Genomic DNA, 16984 nt, shown 5'->3' with positions numbered 1-16984 from the left:
ATAATATGTTTCATTTATCAATTACCGACTTTTCAAGGAGTGAAACGAACAAAAACAACCTGCCACAGCCAAAACAATGGGAGTCAGGTTAAAGGACGGAGAAAAAGGTTTCTTTAGGACCTTGGGTCTAGAAGCCTATTACAAGATCCGTCTCCAGTTACAGCTGTCCCGCGTTAGAGCCACATGCTCTGTATCAACACATCACAAGTGCCATTTGGTTTACGCCGTAGAGTATTTATATTTTCGTAGATGTTAACATGCTTTTTCAAGGATATGTGTTGTTGGCTGTCGTATATTTGACCACAGGATCGGTTATTCCCGGTAAGTAATTTCTCGTGACTCGAAATAATATTTTGACGACGGAATGAGCGGAGGAGGCAGGCTAACTGACTGACTGTCATGTCGATCTGTTTACTCCCTCTGCAGCAACCCTATTTTAAAGTTTAGAGTATTTATATAAATACATTAGCTAACATTTCTCATCATGGCTCAAATATGTGTATTCTGTAAAGTGTTAGTCAGCTAATTACTTCGTCGACAGCCTATTGTTTGTTGGTTCTACATGACTTAGCCTAGATTTCACAATGCATTTCACAGAAATTCCTCTAAAACGCTATATTGGTAAATAGCTTAATTTGTTTTTGATTGTGTGCGTTCATTATTGACAGATTGCTTACGAGTGCGCGGTGGACAGTACGACGGGCAGCGGACAATCAGCTCAAACGGGGAAAAGTGCCTCAACTGGCTCAATGTTTCTAATGCCGCTGTTTACACCACCAACAATACAGGTAGGGTGTTTACAGCTATTGCTTGCTTCAAGCACAGATTTGCCACTTCGCGGTTGCTCTTTAACTGTTGATGCGAACTTAAAAAAAACAATGCGTAATACAGTCGTACGGGGACGCACGGGAAGTGTGGTAGAAAAGCCCTTGTTTGGGTTTTGTGTGTGCGTGCGCGCAACAAACAACGACTTGATGGGTAGGGCACTAACATGAAAATGAATCTGTTTTTGTTCAAAAAGCAAAACCTCGCAGCGAGCTTACGCCCACCATACACATGAAAGGGCTGAGGCCAGCAGCAGCCTGTCCATATCATGACCTCATTACTTATTAAATGGACCCTTAATCAGCCTATATGCATCACGAACATGGGTTTGGTCCTCTAAGGTACCAGCAGTGGGCCAACAAGTGATTTATTTTCTAATTAATCTGAACAGTCCAACGCAAGAACTTGATGCAGCTCAGAAAGTCGTAGGCTACCATGTTGATTTTAACATTTAAACCTCTATGATTTTCCTGATGTCACCTATGATTTTCCTGATGTCAGTGATGTTTTGACAGTCATCATCACAACTGCTGCTAGTTTAGCTTGAGTTGCAACATTCCACATTAGAACGAACTCCAAGTAGGTCATCAGTAGTTGCTGTTATTGAAAGAAACAGCCAGTTTACTGTTATTTTAGTGTTACTTTACACTACAAAATCTTGAAATATAAAAACAATATTGAAATTGGTGGAATGATGGAAACATGATGGAATTTTGATTCTGACATTTCTGTCATTATGTTAGAGTGTGTGTGTGTGTGTGTGTGTGTGTGTGTGTGTGTTTGTGTGTGCGTTTTCTGTCATAAACTGATAAATTAAACTGTCCTCTAACCCTTTCTATTGAAGGCCTTGTATAAAGGTCCTCTTGGTGAAGTTCAGAATGTGCAGTTGAGTTGTGGGCTTGAGAATGTGCCAGTGAGATGTGAAGTGCTGGGGTTGAGTGCTTGCTTCGCTGTACACTGCCTAATGTCAACACTATACACATCCCAGCGTTACTTCCCTGTGAGCAGTTGCCATGCAGTAGTGAATGGGGCGTCTGCAAACAAGGTAGTTCATGTCAGGAGGTCACTTCACGTTGTGCCCAGGAGGGGATGACTGCCAAAACCCGAAAACAACATGCACAGAAACACACACACTAGTGCATGCACGCGCACGCACGCACACACGCACAGACACACACACACACACACACACACACACACACACACACACACACACACACTCACACACACGCCCAAACTGTGTCCTGCTTGATTTTGTAAGTGGTCTGTTTATAGAAGGAGTGGTTCTAGCTGTGTTGTGAAGCATGCCCCTGTGGTGGTAGTTCTGAGCTTGTTGTTTTGACTGACTTGCAGAGCTCTGGGACCATAGTTTCTGCCGAAATCCAGACGCCTCAGCAAGACCTTGGTGCTTTGTGTTGGCTGGAGGCGATACCATTCAAAAGCAAGACTGCAACGTTGACTTATGCCAAGGTATGCTGCTGTACTTTCAGCACAGGAAAATGCGGAAAAATGCACAATTCTTTAAAAAAAACAAAACAGATTAGATTAGATTCAACTTTATTGTCATTGTGCAGAGTGCAAGTAGAAAGACAACGAAATGCAGTTTGCGTCTAATCAGAAATGCAAAAAGCAGAATAGTGCGGTTTGATATACAAAGTATAGACAGGTGGTGCAAAGACCATGAATACAGATAATCAAGACAAAAATTGGCAAATGTATTTATTATTGACATGTATGGTAAAATATTCTCTACATCCATGCATGGTGTGTGTGTATATGGATTATTTTGCAGACCAGTCTGCCTCCGCTACAGCAAAGACGAATGTGGACCCACCTCCATCCTCCGGCGAGGGGCAGGTTGGTGGGCCAGATGCCAGCCCGTCCCAGCGGGAGAGCGTTGCGGCGAAACCTGACCCGGGAATTAGCCGAAGGGTTCGCGTCGGGCCTAAGAAGAAAAAGGACCTGGGTCCTCTAGGTAACCTTGGTCATATTTTGGCTCGTTTCACACACAAGAAGGGGTAGCGGCTGCTGATCTGTAGCCGCCCAGCGGGAAGGACAGAGTGGCCGCCGGTCACGCTTGCGTGGGTCTCCCCCCCCCCCCCCTCCGGTTAATTTTAAACCGCAGCTGCAATAGCCTCAGTGGCTAATGCCGCAAATTTAATTTCTCCTCCCATCTAGAATGGTTCATGAACACAGCTACAGATTCTTCTCGACAGATGGACACAATCTAGTTGTTAAATCAGTGAGAGTAAAAAAAAAGAAAGAAAAAATCACATGATTTGACTATGTACATACACACATTATACAGATGCATACGTACTACATCATACTGTATATTTCTTTACACATTCATACACATTTCTATGCACATACATATGAAAGTAGCCTCATGCACATAAAAGCTATCATCTATATTTGAGTGAAATTACTGCTGAATATCAGTGTGTGATTCTGTCCTGCAGCAGTGTCCTCAGTAAGAGTCACTGACTGGGATACCAGCCAGCCAGCCGTTTGGGTGGTCAGATTCAGATCAGCAGGACGGAGATATGTAGTGATGGTCTGACGTGTCTTTTTTTTTCTGTTGTCCTCCAAAGGATATGTTCTTGGTGGCATGATGATGCTCATCATTATCATGCTTGGAACGGGAATAATTCTGGGCTATTTTTACAAGAAGTAAGTTGTACTCTCTGTGTCTCTCTTTCTCCCTCTCTCCTCACACACGCACACACACAGACACATGCACGCACACACGCGCACGCACGCACACACACTCACTCTTACCCTGGTTAAACAGAGTAACAGGTTTTTGTCTAAAATTAGTAACCTCTACCTAACAAAACCTCTAAAATCACTGGGACCTAGAGCCTCTTGGGATTATACAAAAAGGTTGTGAAAAACTGCATAGTGACCCTTTAAGACCTTAGATGAAAAAGCAAATCATAAGGTCACAAAAGAAGCGGTTTATCACATATTAATAATCTCCTCTACATCCTCCAGCATGTAGAAGTATAACTGGAAACTTTAGTGTTTTTAAGTACGATTGCAGTTTAGATCTGGTTCAGAGTTGTGACCATGCTGACGGATGATTATAGTATTTTGATATAAAAAAACCTTCACTTAATCCAGTGTTTAGTTTTCTGTACTTGAAATGTATGCAAATTATGGCATAATTCAGTAGGTAATATATTGCTGAGTAAGTTGTGTGGGGATATCTATTGCTTAAGATTTTTAGCCTATTCACCTTTAATATATGCCTGCATAGGCATGTAATTGACTTAAATAGGGTGAGAAAATTGCTAAACTACCCAGAAGCTACCCCAAATGCAATGCTATCACATATTTATGGTGGTATACCTTTTCACCAAATTGCTTTGAGAGTGACTTATTCCCTTTCAGTGGTACTGATTGACCAAAATTAGGGGGGTTTGGCTCAAGGACTAAACATTGAAATGAAGACTGTAGAACTGCAGATGACCAAAGTAATCAATTGATTATAAAACTCTGGTACGATTTGTGCTGCTGTTGCGTAACCTCCTCAATTGTGGTTGTGGACAAGAGGAAGGGCAGGGCAGGGCCGATGGGACTCACAGGAACCTCTGAGGCTCTGCATAGCTCTGCTCAGTGTCATCGGGCTATTAGATTACACCTCATAAGTCTATTATAGAAAAACTATATATAGCCCTGCAATCTGGTTATTTATGATGCAATGTTTTTTATGTCCATGTGTTTCTCTATGTGTGTGTGTGTGTGTGTGTGCGTGTGTGTGCTCTTTATCGAATGCAAAATTCATTGGTGTAGTGTATAGATAGATACTGTATGTAATTGTGATTTTTTGAACATTTAGTTGATATTGATTCATTTGGTATTGAGTCATTCAGTATTGATTAATTGATTGATTGGTTCGTTCATTCATTCATTCATTCATTCATTCATTCATTCATTCATTCATTCATGTATAGCTGAAATACATATGGGGAGTGATGTTTGCATAACCAGTCACTTGCTTGTATATACTGTGCATCCCCACATGTCAGTGTTGTTTATGTACATCTTACTCAGCTTGGTCAAAAATAGTTCTCTCATAGGGCACAGCGAGTACTAAGCTTCATAAACAGCAGAAGAAAGCTGAACAAATATACAGGACTAACTGGCCGTTTTTGTTGATTTCCTGTTGCTTTAAATTAATTGAATCAAATGTTGTAAATTAAATTAACTCGGAGACATATATTATTGAAACAAGATTGATACGTGTGTAGCTGCTGCATTACGTCACACTGCTCACAGTGGGCACTCAGCACAAATGACTGGAAATAAGCTAGATGAAAGACAGAGAGCTAGATGAAGGAGAGCTTTTACCGTGAGTGGCTCATTCACTCGCACTCGTTTTCTCTCCCTCTCTCACTCACTCCTTCTCCTTAATTTTGTTATTCTCTCTCTACTCTCTTTTTGTCTGTCCTCTCCACTTTCTTTTAGCATTCCCTTTTTTCTTATATTTCTGTCTTCCTGTCATTCACTCTATTACACACTCACTCTCTCTTCCTCTCTCCCTCTCACACACACACGCAAACACACACACACACACACACACACACACACACACACACTAATATGCACTTTGCATCTCTTTTACCTAATTTGTCCGTGTGTTTGTGTTTCCTGTAGGGGACAAAAACTGAAACAGCAGCAGGAGCAGAGAGCCTACGAGCAGGAGATGCACCGCATCAACCTCCCGCTCTCCGCCTTTTCCAACCTGGCCTGCCAGCTCGACGACGACGCCTGCTCGCCCGGCAACCACCAAGAGAAGCTTCTAGAAAAGGAGACGGAGCAGGAGAGGATGGAAGAGGAAGAGGACCCGGAAGGGGGACAGAGGAAGAAATCGGTAGAGGCGGTGGTGCAGATGGGCGCAGGCGGGGGAGGAGTCTCTAACGGTCTGGACGAGGCCGACGCCTCTGGCGCCTGACGCGTGCGTGCGAGCCGTGACCTCTTGACCTTTTCCTCTGGAATGGAAAGTGGCGTACTCAGAAGCAGCGCTTCCCTTTGTGGCTCTTCCCTGGAGACGTTAGGAGTGTGGAGCAACCTACCTGTTTGTGCCGCTGTTTTTGCTGTCTATACAAACACTGACCAGATTGGACCGACGTGTTCTATTTCAGGACTGATGTTTAAGTGATAACACTGAAGAGAGATAAGAAGGTTTTGGGGAGCTGGGGACCAAGAAATATAGGTGGCAATCAGCAAATCTACAAAAAAAGATCTACTCAGAAACACTGAAGAAAGATGACTAGCTCTACCAAAGATTTACATAATCAGAAGCATCACAGCACTGGATTTAAAAACCGGTACATACATATGCAGTTGCTTTTTATTGTTCTGCTTTTTTGAGAAGGGATTCCCAGAAGCAATCATAATATCATTGACTTAAATTTGCAATGCAGCTTTTTTTTCAAGTCACCGGCACTTGTTGATTTTCTTAGTTTAACAACTGGGAGTTGTGATTCATTGTAGTCACAATTTTTTTGTCTTTGTTCAAATAGCTCTCACTGCCCAAACCAAGCCTTCCGTTATCCTCCGGCTAAACGAGGGAAGGCCCTCAAAACATGAACAACACTCCACACAAGCAGTTGAGATTTACACTATTTGTTTCAGCACCTTACGCAGCAATAGCTAGTTGTGTTGCAAAGTGTTATGCCATTACCTGCATCCATCTTAGCAGAATTGTTCTGCACATGTAAAACAAGCATGAAATGCATTGTGTATATAAAACATTCTTTGAATGTCGTGTCTTAGACCTTTTTATTTGTGCGAGTATTACTCATGATACTGCGGTGAGAGTCTTCTCTTCACAGCAGATCTCATTTGCTGGTTTTCCTTCTGTGTTTTCTAGACTGTAGATTGTATACACACACCACAGTTGTTATGCTGGTACAGTTTTTACGCTCCTCAACTGTGGATATGCACACTCCAATCTGCTCCGTAAACAAGGTTTTAAGTTTACTGAGTTCAAGTTTACTGTTTCACTCGCAGAAGAAATCTCTCCTATTGTCAGCCCTGTCCATGAAAATGTCAAGAAAACACTGTTAATGTCAGTACATGTCAGACCTGTTGGGATTGCACTGACAAATGGGGTCGGTTTCGTATAATATTATGTGGTGAAGATAGGACAGCTTAATGGTTATCCTAAAGTTAGGAGAGTCTGTTTAAGATTTTGGGAGGGGATGCTTCAGTAATACACTTTTCTTATCTTTAGTTAGGGTAGGAAAACAGACTTTGGAACGGTAATGGCTTTTTTTCTTAAATCAAATCCTAAAACAAGTTATCAAGGTTACCAAACAAGTTAGCAGGTTTCCGGCCCCAGACGTATACTAAAAGCAAAATGGGTATAATGCACAAAATTCTTGAGTTAATCCCATGATCCACTATGAACCTTTCATTTCACTTGTTACTGTTTTAGTCACACTACCAGTGCCACAGGTATGACAAAGTGGCAAAGACCTCTGCGGATGTCACATCCATGTGGACATCCCAATACAGTGTTTTCATCCTTTGTTGAGGAAGAAGCTGCACATCGCAGATTACTGTGGGAAAGTAAGGACCGCGACAAGACTAGGTCAAGCGCAGCACTGAAAGGACCAGACGTGACTGTAATGAGGACGAGCTGTTCCTTCTACTCCCAAGCCCTGAATAGACCCTCGCCTCAGAATTGGGGTAGCTAAACACATACGGACACAAACACAACACAGCAATTATATAAGGGACAGAGAGTTCAATCACTAGTTCAGTAAATGGCATCCAGTGAGAGACACCGGAAGTATTTCTGCTGTTTGATCAAGTTTTGAATGAGTTAATTAATGGTGTCAAGTATGTATTGCTATGGAGGTAGAAACTTCCAAAGCACTTTACATAGAAACAGATCAAGACCCTCATAATTGCCACTAATGGAGATGTTGCACAGAATACACTGGCAATCTGATTGGGTGGTACGTAGATAGAATTTACCATCCAGTTTTATGTTATTGGACAAAAACAAGCCAGTGTAGGCTTGACAGGCTATATATTGAAAAGAAGCCTCTGAGTTCATCAGCTTTTGATTCAGCCATGATTGTCACTCACCTCCTGCCTGGTCAAACTGACTTGCAAAGTTATGCAAGAATGAATCTGCGCCTTTTAGATTGGCTATACAGTAATCCTAGTGGTGATGCGAAGGCCTAGGCGTAGGCATAATCACAGGAAACGTTTGCACAGCACTTTAACATAACAGCGTGTGGTTTGACTAGATAATTAAAAAATTACTCTGCGCCGTCTTGTATTTTTTACTGTTTTGAGTGCAAGCTTCTTTGTAGTTCTCAAATATTGACTTTGTGAACATAAGGGACCCTTTTCCTATAGAAAAGCATACTCTGTTTCATCATTCTATCTATCCATTCATTCATTCATCCATTCATTCATTCACTTCTTTACAGTGAGTAAGAGAGAATGTATGAATAGTCCGCCAGTCAGTATAGGGAAATAAATCCAGAGAGGATGAGGCCTGTGCTGGCAGTTGAGTGCTTATTGTATGGCTGCTTGCCAAATTGGTATTGTGCCTTTCAGGGTGACCCAAGGACATTTCACACAATGGAAAGGTAGTGTTGAAAGACCATAAGCCTTAGTGAATCGGTACATATTCAGATGAATCTTAAATGCCCAGGGAAGGGGCAGTGCGGACATCTGAGAGGAGTGCCTTCCAAAGAGAGGGGTGCTACAGCACTGAACACTCTGTCCCCGTAGAGGTCTCTGCACATGGGCAGTGACATGAGTGTGGCGCACTCCGCTTTCAGCCTTTGATTACATTAAAATTCAGTTGTGTTGAATACGAGCCCACACACCAGCGCTGAACTTTGCCTCAGCCGCCATGTCGATTATGATTCAGCTCTATTTTTTTTGTCAGCGCCGCTCAATAAAATCCATTGTTTGTCAAATGTGTGTCTGTTGCTTGTCTGTTCCAGTGCTGATGTGCCAGGGGCAAGTGTTGGCGCACTCACGTCTGCGGCAATATGCGGACTGCTTTAGTCCGCATTCTGGAGAGTAAGCGCTTGTGCATCGACTGGAGATTCCAGGACAGGGTGTAGGGATGGACAAGGTCCAAGAGGATGGGGGGAGACCGGGATTTATAGGTGGAGAGGATTGTATAGATTCGCGACTTGACCAGCAGCCAGTGAGGTTGCATGAGGATGGAAGTGCTATGTTGCCAAGGCAAGAGAGGACCCTGCAGCCTTGACTGCACTATCTGCATTCACATTCATTTATGCACAGGTTCAATGCAGGTTGTGCATATGATGCTACAAATTATGATTACCAATGAAATTGGAGAACATGATCCATTTTTAAAATGACCAGAATTTGTTTTATTAATACTATACCATTAGTAAAAATAAAAATGGTCAAAAAAGATCACAGTATTATATTCATACAATTAAATAATGACAGGTTTCTTTAAAGATGAGTTACGTGCAAATATGAGGCTCACATACTGCACATGAAATCACATATTAAGGAGATGTGAAATGTGTCAAAAAGCACAATCATCCCCTGAAAACTGAACCAAGATCATTGGAGAGCGAAGAGGGAATGTCCACACTGCAAAATAGCTTTTACATAATCGGACACACAACCGTGTGTGTTTATCTCTTAACCATCTGATTCGTCAAGTGGCCTCGGTGAAGAGGAACATATCCTGAAGTCAATATCGTCTGCGGTCTAATCCGTTTCATGCGATGAGTAGCCAGAACATGATCACCAGCGCCACAAACAGGAAGAGGCGGGACAGGAACTGCTCATCCATATGCTGTGGGGTGCCGGGGGCAGCTGGAGAAAAAGGAGAAACAAAATGAAATCATCCAAAATATTCAACTCTTCATTACGTCATGCTTTTGTTCACATGTACTTCTAAAATACAAAAAACAAAGCAAAAAGCAACAATAAGAAAATCAAGTAATAATGAAAACTACATGAAATTAATGAAACAATATTAGATAGATATGAGTAAAATCATCATCATCATCATCATCAAAAATACTTTTGATGATAACAATACACTGTTACTGTTATATTTTTGTAAGTATGCACCAAATGTATCTATTTTGTGTATAAAGATCCATATGGTCATACCAAACACATAAAATGTGTTTCTGACAACATTGTTTTCCAAAGTAAGTACAGACGCTATTGCAGCAGGTTGCAAGTCCAGAACAAAGTACTGTACACATGAATGCATTTAAGAGCAACATGGCATCACCACAGGAACTGCACACCTCCACCTAGAGATCGAATTGAGCACAACACTCTCCCATCCTAACAGTCATTTCCTGTGTTGCCTCCACAAATATGCCCTATAATGTTTAGCTTTTCAGAACTCATTATGATGTAAAATATGCACAAACGAGAAAGAAAATACCTGGAGGAGGCCGGCCATCGTTTATGTTGAACGCTGTGGCAAAAATGCCAAAAGGAAAGGCTCCTATCCCAAAGGACATCTGAAAACCCCCATCACCAAAACCAAAACCTTGAAAGCCCTGTAAGGAGTAAAAATATTTGAAATATTATACATCACTGCCCGATCTCAAAGCCAGCCATAAAAATAATATGTTTTGTTATATTATTGTTGAAAATGTATTGCAATGTAAAAATCAGCCTGATGTGCAAAACTGGTCTGATAATTACTTTCACATTCACACCATGACAGAATACAGAAAACATGCCACAGTGAAGTCAACTATTGTCAACCCAAGTTGTCCTGGTAATACTTTTAAAATGCAAAAAAACCCTAAAAAAAACTAAACATGAATTTTGTCTTTTTAAGACAAATTGCCATTTGCTGTAAGTTGCATCCTGTATATGTGAACAGGATGTGATGCAACTACTGGAGCTTGGTGGTGACATTCCCTGGGGAACTCTATGGAACAGGTCCCCTTCCTCCACTCCGAGGACATTTAATAAGTCTCAGTGGGAGCCCTACTTAAGTTAATGAATTACATGCAGGTTCGCAGGTATACAGCAGCCACCTCAACCCCACGTAATAGTTTCATCAGGTAGGGTGTGATAGCAGGTGCCTACTGCAATATGGTGGGCAGTGTTGCATTGGTCTTCTCTAGGTAGCTCATTAGAGTCCTCATTAAGGCAACAAACACAGCAAAACAGTAGGAAATGTGCCGGTTCTGAGCTTACCCCTCGGTTCTCAGGCTCTGGACGTTGGCCCTGTGGTCGGGGAGGAGTTCTTTCTCTAAAAAAAAGAAAAAAAACAGAAACATTTTGCATTACTGACTGGCCTAAATTCTTCTCTTTCTAGACAAAGGACCATGTATGGTACAGATAACCCTGAATGGTATAGTGTGTAAATTACCTTGGATCCTGTTGTCCAGTGCTACCTCTTCCATATAGAGGGATGACTTTGTCACGGCTGATGCCAGCCTTGCAAACTGGGCATACCTGTCTGTTTGGTCTGGTTTCCAACCACTATAATAGCAAAATACATTTATATTAAAAGAGTCTCTCACAAACACAATACAGGTATGGAAATAGTGATTTAGGTGTCAAGCAGAAAAGAAAGAATGCATTTATACCTGATGTAAGCAGGGCCAACTTCATGGTGGAGATATGGTGGAAGGTAAAATAAATTAGGAATAATTGGTAAATATCATATTTATAGATCTATTAATAAATGAAATGATAGCTTTTGAAGAGATTAGATCCCTACCAGAAAAGATGCCCACAGAGACTTATCACAGCATCCTTTGATGTGTCCAGGCAGATGTTGCACTCAAAGGTGCTGTCTTGGCCACTGCTTTCTCCCGATGAGTTCCCAGAGCTGGGATTGGGGGTGGTGTCAGCTCCTGTAGAGCCAGAGGCTTGGGGCCCGGCGCTGGCCATTCTCACTACCGCTGAGGGTCCAGTCTCAGGATCAGGAATTATTACACATAAGACTGATGGAACAGAATTTCAGTCAACAAGGGACAATCAATGACACAGAAAAACCCAACAGTAGCAACACAGCCTCCTTCAGTGGATGAGATCAAATTCTAAAACCTAAAACAGCTTTTCTAAAACCTCACCTGCCTTAGGAGATTCTCAGCAAGCAGGACATATCTGTCAGCTCAGTCTCAAACATAACAAGGACCCTTAGTGATCGTACCAAGGGAAATACATTTTCAAGGTATAGTTTGACGTCAATGCCAACTAATCGGCTAAGAATTAAATGCGGGGCCTTCCCTGACCGACTCAACAACTTTATTGGAGTTCTTTGCATCAACTCCGCGACCCTTAGGCTACTGAACTTAGGCTACTTTAAAGGACCAAAACGGCAATCACTAACCTAGATGACTTTGAGCCTTGGCAATCTCCTCGATCTGACTTAACAACTGATCTCTACTTCGAATAATTTAACGTAAGGCAGTAACGTTAACCTAAAACCTGGCTATTAACGTTACATTATTTAGTAGGCTGCTAGCTGGCTGGTAGGCTAACTAATGCATCGTGGATCGTTTAATCAAAACACTCGTAAGCATCAAGACAAAACATATGTACAACACAAGTGAAGGACAATCTTACCTTTCTAGATTCATAGACGGCTTGAGTTAAATACGTATCTTATTCATTTCTCAATGTGAAGACACATACTAGACGTTGCACTTTCAGCTGATTGCATCAACAAACTACCCGGAAGTGAGCAAAGGACGCGTAGATGCAGACGAAGTCCTACGATTGGTTGTGCTGCTGCGTATTCAAATACACAGGATGCGTGATACACACAGGCAGGATACTTTGAAGAAAATAAGAGCACTTTTAGAAACTCAGGACAAGGGTAAACCGTTGACCTACGTATCAACTCAGTGGTTTAAAGGCATTTTAACAAATTTAAGTGAATGCTGAAAGAACGTGTGTATATCATCGTTCTTTCAGCATCATCAGTAGATCATCATGTTGCCACAGAGAGCAAGTCTGCCACTGGTTAGGCTAGGCACTAAGTTGAACTTGAAGGTCACGTCAGGCCTGTCTTCTTAGGTGCTTGCGACTAGCCACTATTTTATCTTTAGGGATATTTGAAAGAATTATTTTGTTGTCGTGAAACGCTCTAGAAATGTCGGGATCCTATACATCCTTTAAATAGCCTGCCTATTCAATTGCATCCTGCTATCATATAATTGTCTCCCACCTTGCCTATCCACTTTGTGGAAATGGAAAAAGATTCGTCCTGTAGGCTAGTTTGAAACAAAAACAAATCTAAACCAAATATAGCCTACTCAGTAAATGTTAAATCTTCAACTAAATCAGTGTCTACTGCTCAGACACCCCATGGTGCGTCCGGGACGGATGGGTCGTGTGAGGCTGAGCTAGAGTTGACAAAGCTTACCCATACCTCCATATAGCCTAAGCATAGGCTACTGTCCTGCATTTGTGTAGCCTAATGTTGATGACCCAGAAATTAACAAATTGTAGGTTAAAATAATGCATTTGGATGCTAAGGGTTTTTAAGTAACATCTTTATAGCCAAGTTATAGAAAACGGATAGGCACTGATTAATGGGATTCTTGTCTGGACTATGGCAGCTGCTTAGTCTGTAATCTTTTTTTTTTTTGTCAAGACGAGCACCAGATTACCACTCCCTTATTTTCACCTGTCGGTGTGTAGTGCCTGACCTCATACCATGCAGTTGACGCTCGATCAGGCAGGCAGTTGGAGGACAGTCACTGCCAGGGTCTAAGCATTTTTACAACATGTTTTCATTAGTCAAAAGACATTCATTTGTTTTTCTTCTTGGGGTTCTTGTGTTTGTAACCTTACTTTCAGTTGGATACTTTGTCAAGTTGCTGTCCAACTGGGGATGGAAATATGTTCTTTTCTATGATGGTAGGACAGTGGTTTTTTTTTACATTTTCCCTCATCCATGGTTTTGGGCCCATGGATGGAATCACTGTAATAATGTCTGACATTACACCAGATTTGGGATTTCCCTGGTTCTTCCCTCTTTCTCACACTGCAAGAGGTCCAGGTCAGCAATCTGGGTCAAAAAGAGTGGTAGCAGAGCATATTACATTTCATATAACTTGAATAACACTATACACTAGTCTGTCCAAAGTTGTGATACACTTTATGTTATGGTTGAGTTAAGGTGTTTTTGGATTTTGTTCATATGAAATATTCATTCTTTTCAGTGCTCTTTCAATCTGTAAATGCACAGTATAGTGCAAATGTACCTGTTTTCTCATCAGCTGTGTACATAGGTTGCTATACAGGGAGTTCATCAGAGCAAGTCCTACAGGATACATATCTTTTGGATGATGGCAAGATGACTGTCATCCAATGCCAATCCAGCTGTGCTGAGAGGTAAAAACAAGATGGAATATATCACACTCCACATTTCATATGATACTAAAACAAAACACTGAACATTTAGACTCCCTGCCTAAAAAAAGTGAACTCATTAACTGACAGCTTTTAAGACTACTCTCCTTTTTAATGTCTATGTATTGCTGTGTGAATTTGAAAAATAAATGCAACATTTCCAAATTATTGCATGTTTGCAAGTCACAAGATATCAATATATCACTGTTTTTGTCTATACCCCGTAATTTCCCGACTATTAGCCGCGGCTTATACATTGATTTTGCAACATTTCTTCAGCTATGAGGTCAATACATGAGGACAGTTTATATGGTATCAATATGTTTTTTGTGTCTTTTAACTTGCATAAAACACTGTCCTGCGGCTTTATACACAATGCGGCTTACATGCGGGAAATTACTGTAATAATTCACCCTTTCATCTTTTAGGGGCTACCCGTTTGCTGGGCATGACTATGGTAGAGGGTGCTACTGTGGCCATGCCATCCAGACACCAAACACTATACAGGGTAACTGCTACAGCTGCTGGGAAGATCCAGCAAGTGCCTGTACAGAAACCAACAGAATGCCAATCTACCATTTGGAACTGAGTCAAGATTCACCTTACAACTGTGAGTGAGCCATTTATGAAATCTGTCCAATACAGTAGCCTACGTAGGCCTACTATGTTCTTCAGTAATTAGAATAGTTAACCATCTCTTTATTCTTCATCTCTACTAGATAAAAACACAATTTTCAAAGGCTGCTTTAAGACACCAGACAATTCAACCAAGGCATTTCCACTCATAGCCTTCATGCCTGCAATGTCTGTAGGAAAATGTGTAGACTTCTGCACTGAAAGGGTAAGTTAGTTAGTTTAATACCATATTACAATACCTGAATTATTCTCATATGAATCAAATGTGGCACAGCTCTCACAGAACCACACCTTGACATATTTAGCTGAAATATTTGAACACATCTTGCATTCGAGTCATTAAATGAACCCTCCCTGTAACTTTCTGTGTAAAAACAAGTGGTAATGCAAAAGCAAACCCTCTAATTACTCACTTTTCAGAAACTTTCCCTGGCAGTTCTGGCAGGCCAGCAGTGCCTCTGTGGGTTTTCCACCATACACTTTCCCCTGCACGTGCAGGAGAACATAAACAGGTGCCTGTATCACTGCCCTGGACAGCCACATGAAAACTGTGGAACACAAATGTACAATGTGGTGTATCAGACTGAGGTGCAAGGTGAGCTGGTATGACATATATACCCATCACTTTAGAAATGGCAATTGTCTTATTGGCTATTTAATTTGTTGTACAGATGACGTTCAATAAGTAAGATGTTAAATGGACAATATTCAACAGTTGCAGGTTTAATGCAAAATTACCATAGGTGGCACCAGTTTAACAGTTTATATATAGCTCCTCCAGCTCCTCCACCTGCTTGCGTTCATGCAGGGAGGACTAAAATAAGACAACCTGCTGCCAATCGAGCAGCAGACGTTACTTTTACATGACTGCTAATCCTTGTCCCATCTTGTGCCTTTTTAGACCATCGCTGTACAGACATAAGTTTCCTCTTTGCTCAACCAAAGCAGCTTATGGCCTTGGCAAGCTTCCCTGGGTCGGGAAACACCTGGGCGCGTCACCTCATCGAACTTGCAACAGGATTCTATACTGGAAGTTACTATTTTGACAGATCCCTCTATGACAAAGGTCAGAGGTTATGGTTGTGTTCTACCATTAACCCACAGCAAGGTTTTGCTAGACAGTGACACAGGTCATATTGATGTACAGTATGATTGTGGGGTGACAGTTATCAGTTATTATTCATTAAAAGGAATAAGTTATTTGAAATAAAACATATTTCATAATATGTTTACTATGTCAAGATTATAATCATTCCTAATGAACTGATGTTTCCTGTCAGGATTTAAAGGAGAAAAGGATAACTGGAAGAGTGGGAGAACTATCTGCATTAAGACCCACGAGAAGGGCAAACAGGAGATCGAGGCATTCGACTCAGGCATCCTCCTGATTCGAAACCCCTACAGAACCCTTATGGCAGAGTTCAACCGCAAATATGGAGGCCATATTGGATTTGCACCCATGCTTTTGTGGAAAGGAGAAAGTAAGAGAAATGCTCATTATTGTAACATTCTGAAATATAAATATATGTAATGCTGAAATACATAACAGTAAGAAGTAGTATAAAGCATTTTCATGATTAAAAGTAATATCAACATTAGTAATGTGTGAATAATAGTAATGTCAACACAAAACATTTCATATACACTCTTCTGTGCTCTCACAAATGAGGTAATGCTGAGGAATTTTACAGTTATTGTAGTAATGGCTGTGTATTCCCCCCTCTAACTGAATGCAGCATGGGCCAAGTTTGTGGAGGTGTATGCAGACTTGTGGGCCTCACACACTTTAGCCTGGCTGAACTACAGCGAGCAACTATACGTGGTGTATTATGAGGAGCTGAGGAGGGACATGTTTATTCACCTGAAAGGCCTTGTGCTCTTCCTGGGCCTGCCGCTGTCTGTGGACCGTCTGCTTTGTACAGAGAGCCAAAAAAAGGGCACGTTCAGGCGCTCGGGCTTGATCAGGCTGGAGTATGACCCATTCACGGCAGACATGCGAACCAGCATTGATTACCTTGTCAAGAGAGTGGACCTCGCGCTCAGAGCGAAGAATTTTACTGGGGTGCCGAATGAGTATCACCTCAGGTAAATGGACAGTGGTAGTCAAGCATAGACCACTTTGAAATATATGTGGTTTTAATTGTAGGCT

General features: G+C 41.5%; 3 protein-coding genes across 3 annotated transcripts; 2 read left to right on the top strand and 1 right to left on the bottom strand.

The window, feature by feature from the left end:
- The first annotated feature begins 171 nt into the window (after positions 1–171).
- On the top strand, positions 172–6664 carry pik3ip1 (phosphoinositide-3-kinase interacting protein 1). The gene is made up of 6 exons (XM_062553645.1): positions 172–321; positions 669–788; positions 2179–2295; positions 2618–2800; positions 3420–3498; positions 5488–6664. Exons 1-6 carry the CDS (start codon positions 258–260, stop codon positions 5783–5785), a joined length of 861 nt encoding a protein of 286 aa, XP_062409629.1. The 5' UTR covers positions 172–257; the 3' UTR covers positions 5786–6664.
- Positions 6665–9178: 2514 nt separating this feature from the next.
- rnf185 (ring finger protein 185) lies at positions 9179–12543 on the bottom strand. Its single transcript, XM_062554985.1, has 7 exons — positions 12406–12543; positions 11555–11780; positions 11421–11439; positions 11201–11313; positions 11026–11080; positions 10256–10373; positions 9179–9666 (listed from the first exon to the last, which is right to left on the bottom strand). The coding sequence occupies exons 2-7, from the start codon at positions 11725–11727 to the stop codon at positions 9569–9571; spliced, it is 576 nt and encodes a 191-aa protein (XP_062410969.1). The 5' UTR covers positions 11728–11780; positions 12406–12543; the 3' UTR covers positions 9179–9568.
- A 1600-nt stretch (positions 12544–14143) lies between these two features.
- Positions 14144–16945, top strand: LOC134101098 (sialate:O-sulfotransferase 2-like). The gene is made up of 7 exons (XM_062554668.1): positions 14144–14181; positions 14628–14809; positions 14919–15040; positions 15256–15430; positions 15737–15901; positions 16116–16316; positions 16572–16945. The coding sequence occupies exons 1-7, from the start codon at positions 14144–14146 to the stop codon at positions 16922–16924; spliced, it is 1236 nt and encodes a 411-aa protein (XP_062410652.1). The 3' UTR covers positions 16925–16945.
- The last annotated feature ends 39 nt before the right edge of the window (positions 16946–16984 follow it).

The sequence above is a fragment of the Sardina pilchardus genome, chromosome 14 (assembly GCF_963854185.1).
Source record: "Sardina pilchardus chromosome 14, fSarPil1.1, whole genome shotgun sequence".
NCBI classification, from domain to species: Eukaryota; Metazoa; Chordata; class Actinopteri; order Clupeiformes; family Clupeidae; genus Sardina; species Sardina pilchardus.
Note: the sequence above shows the minus strand (reverse complement) of the source record. Positions and strands in the feature narration are given on the sequence as shown.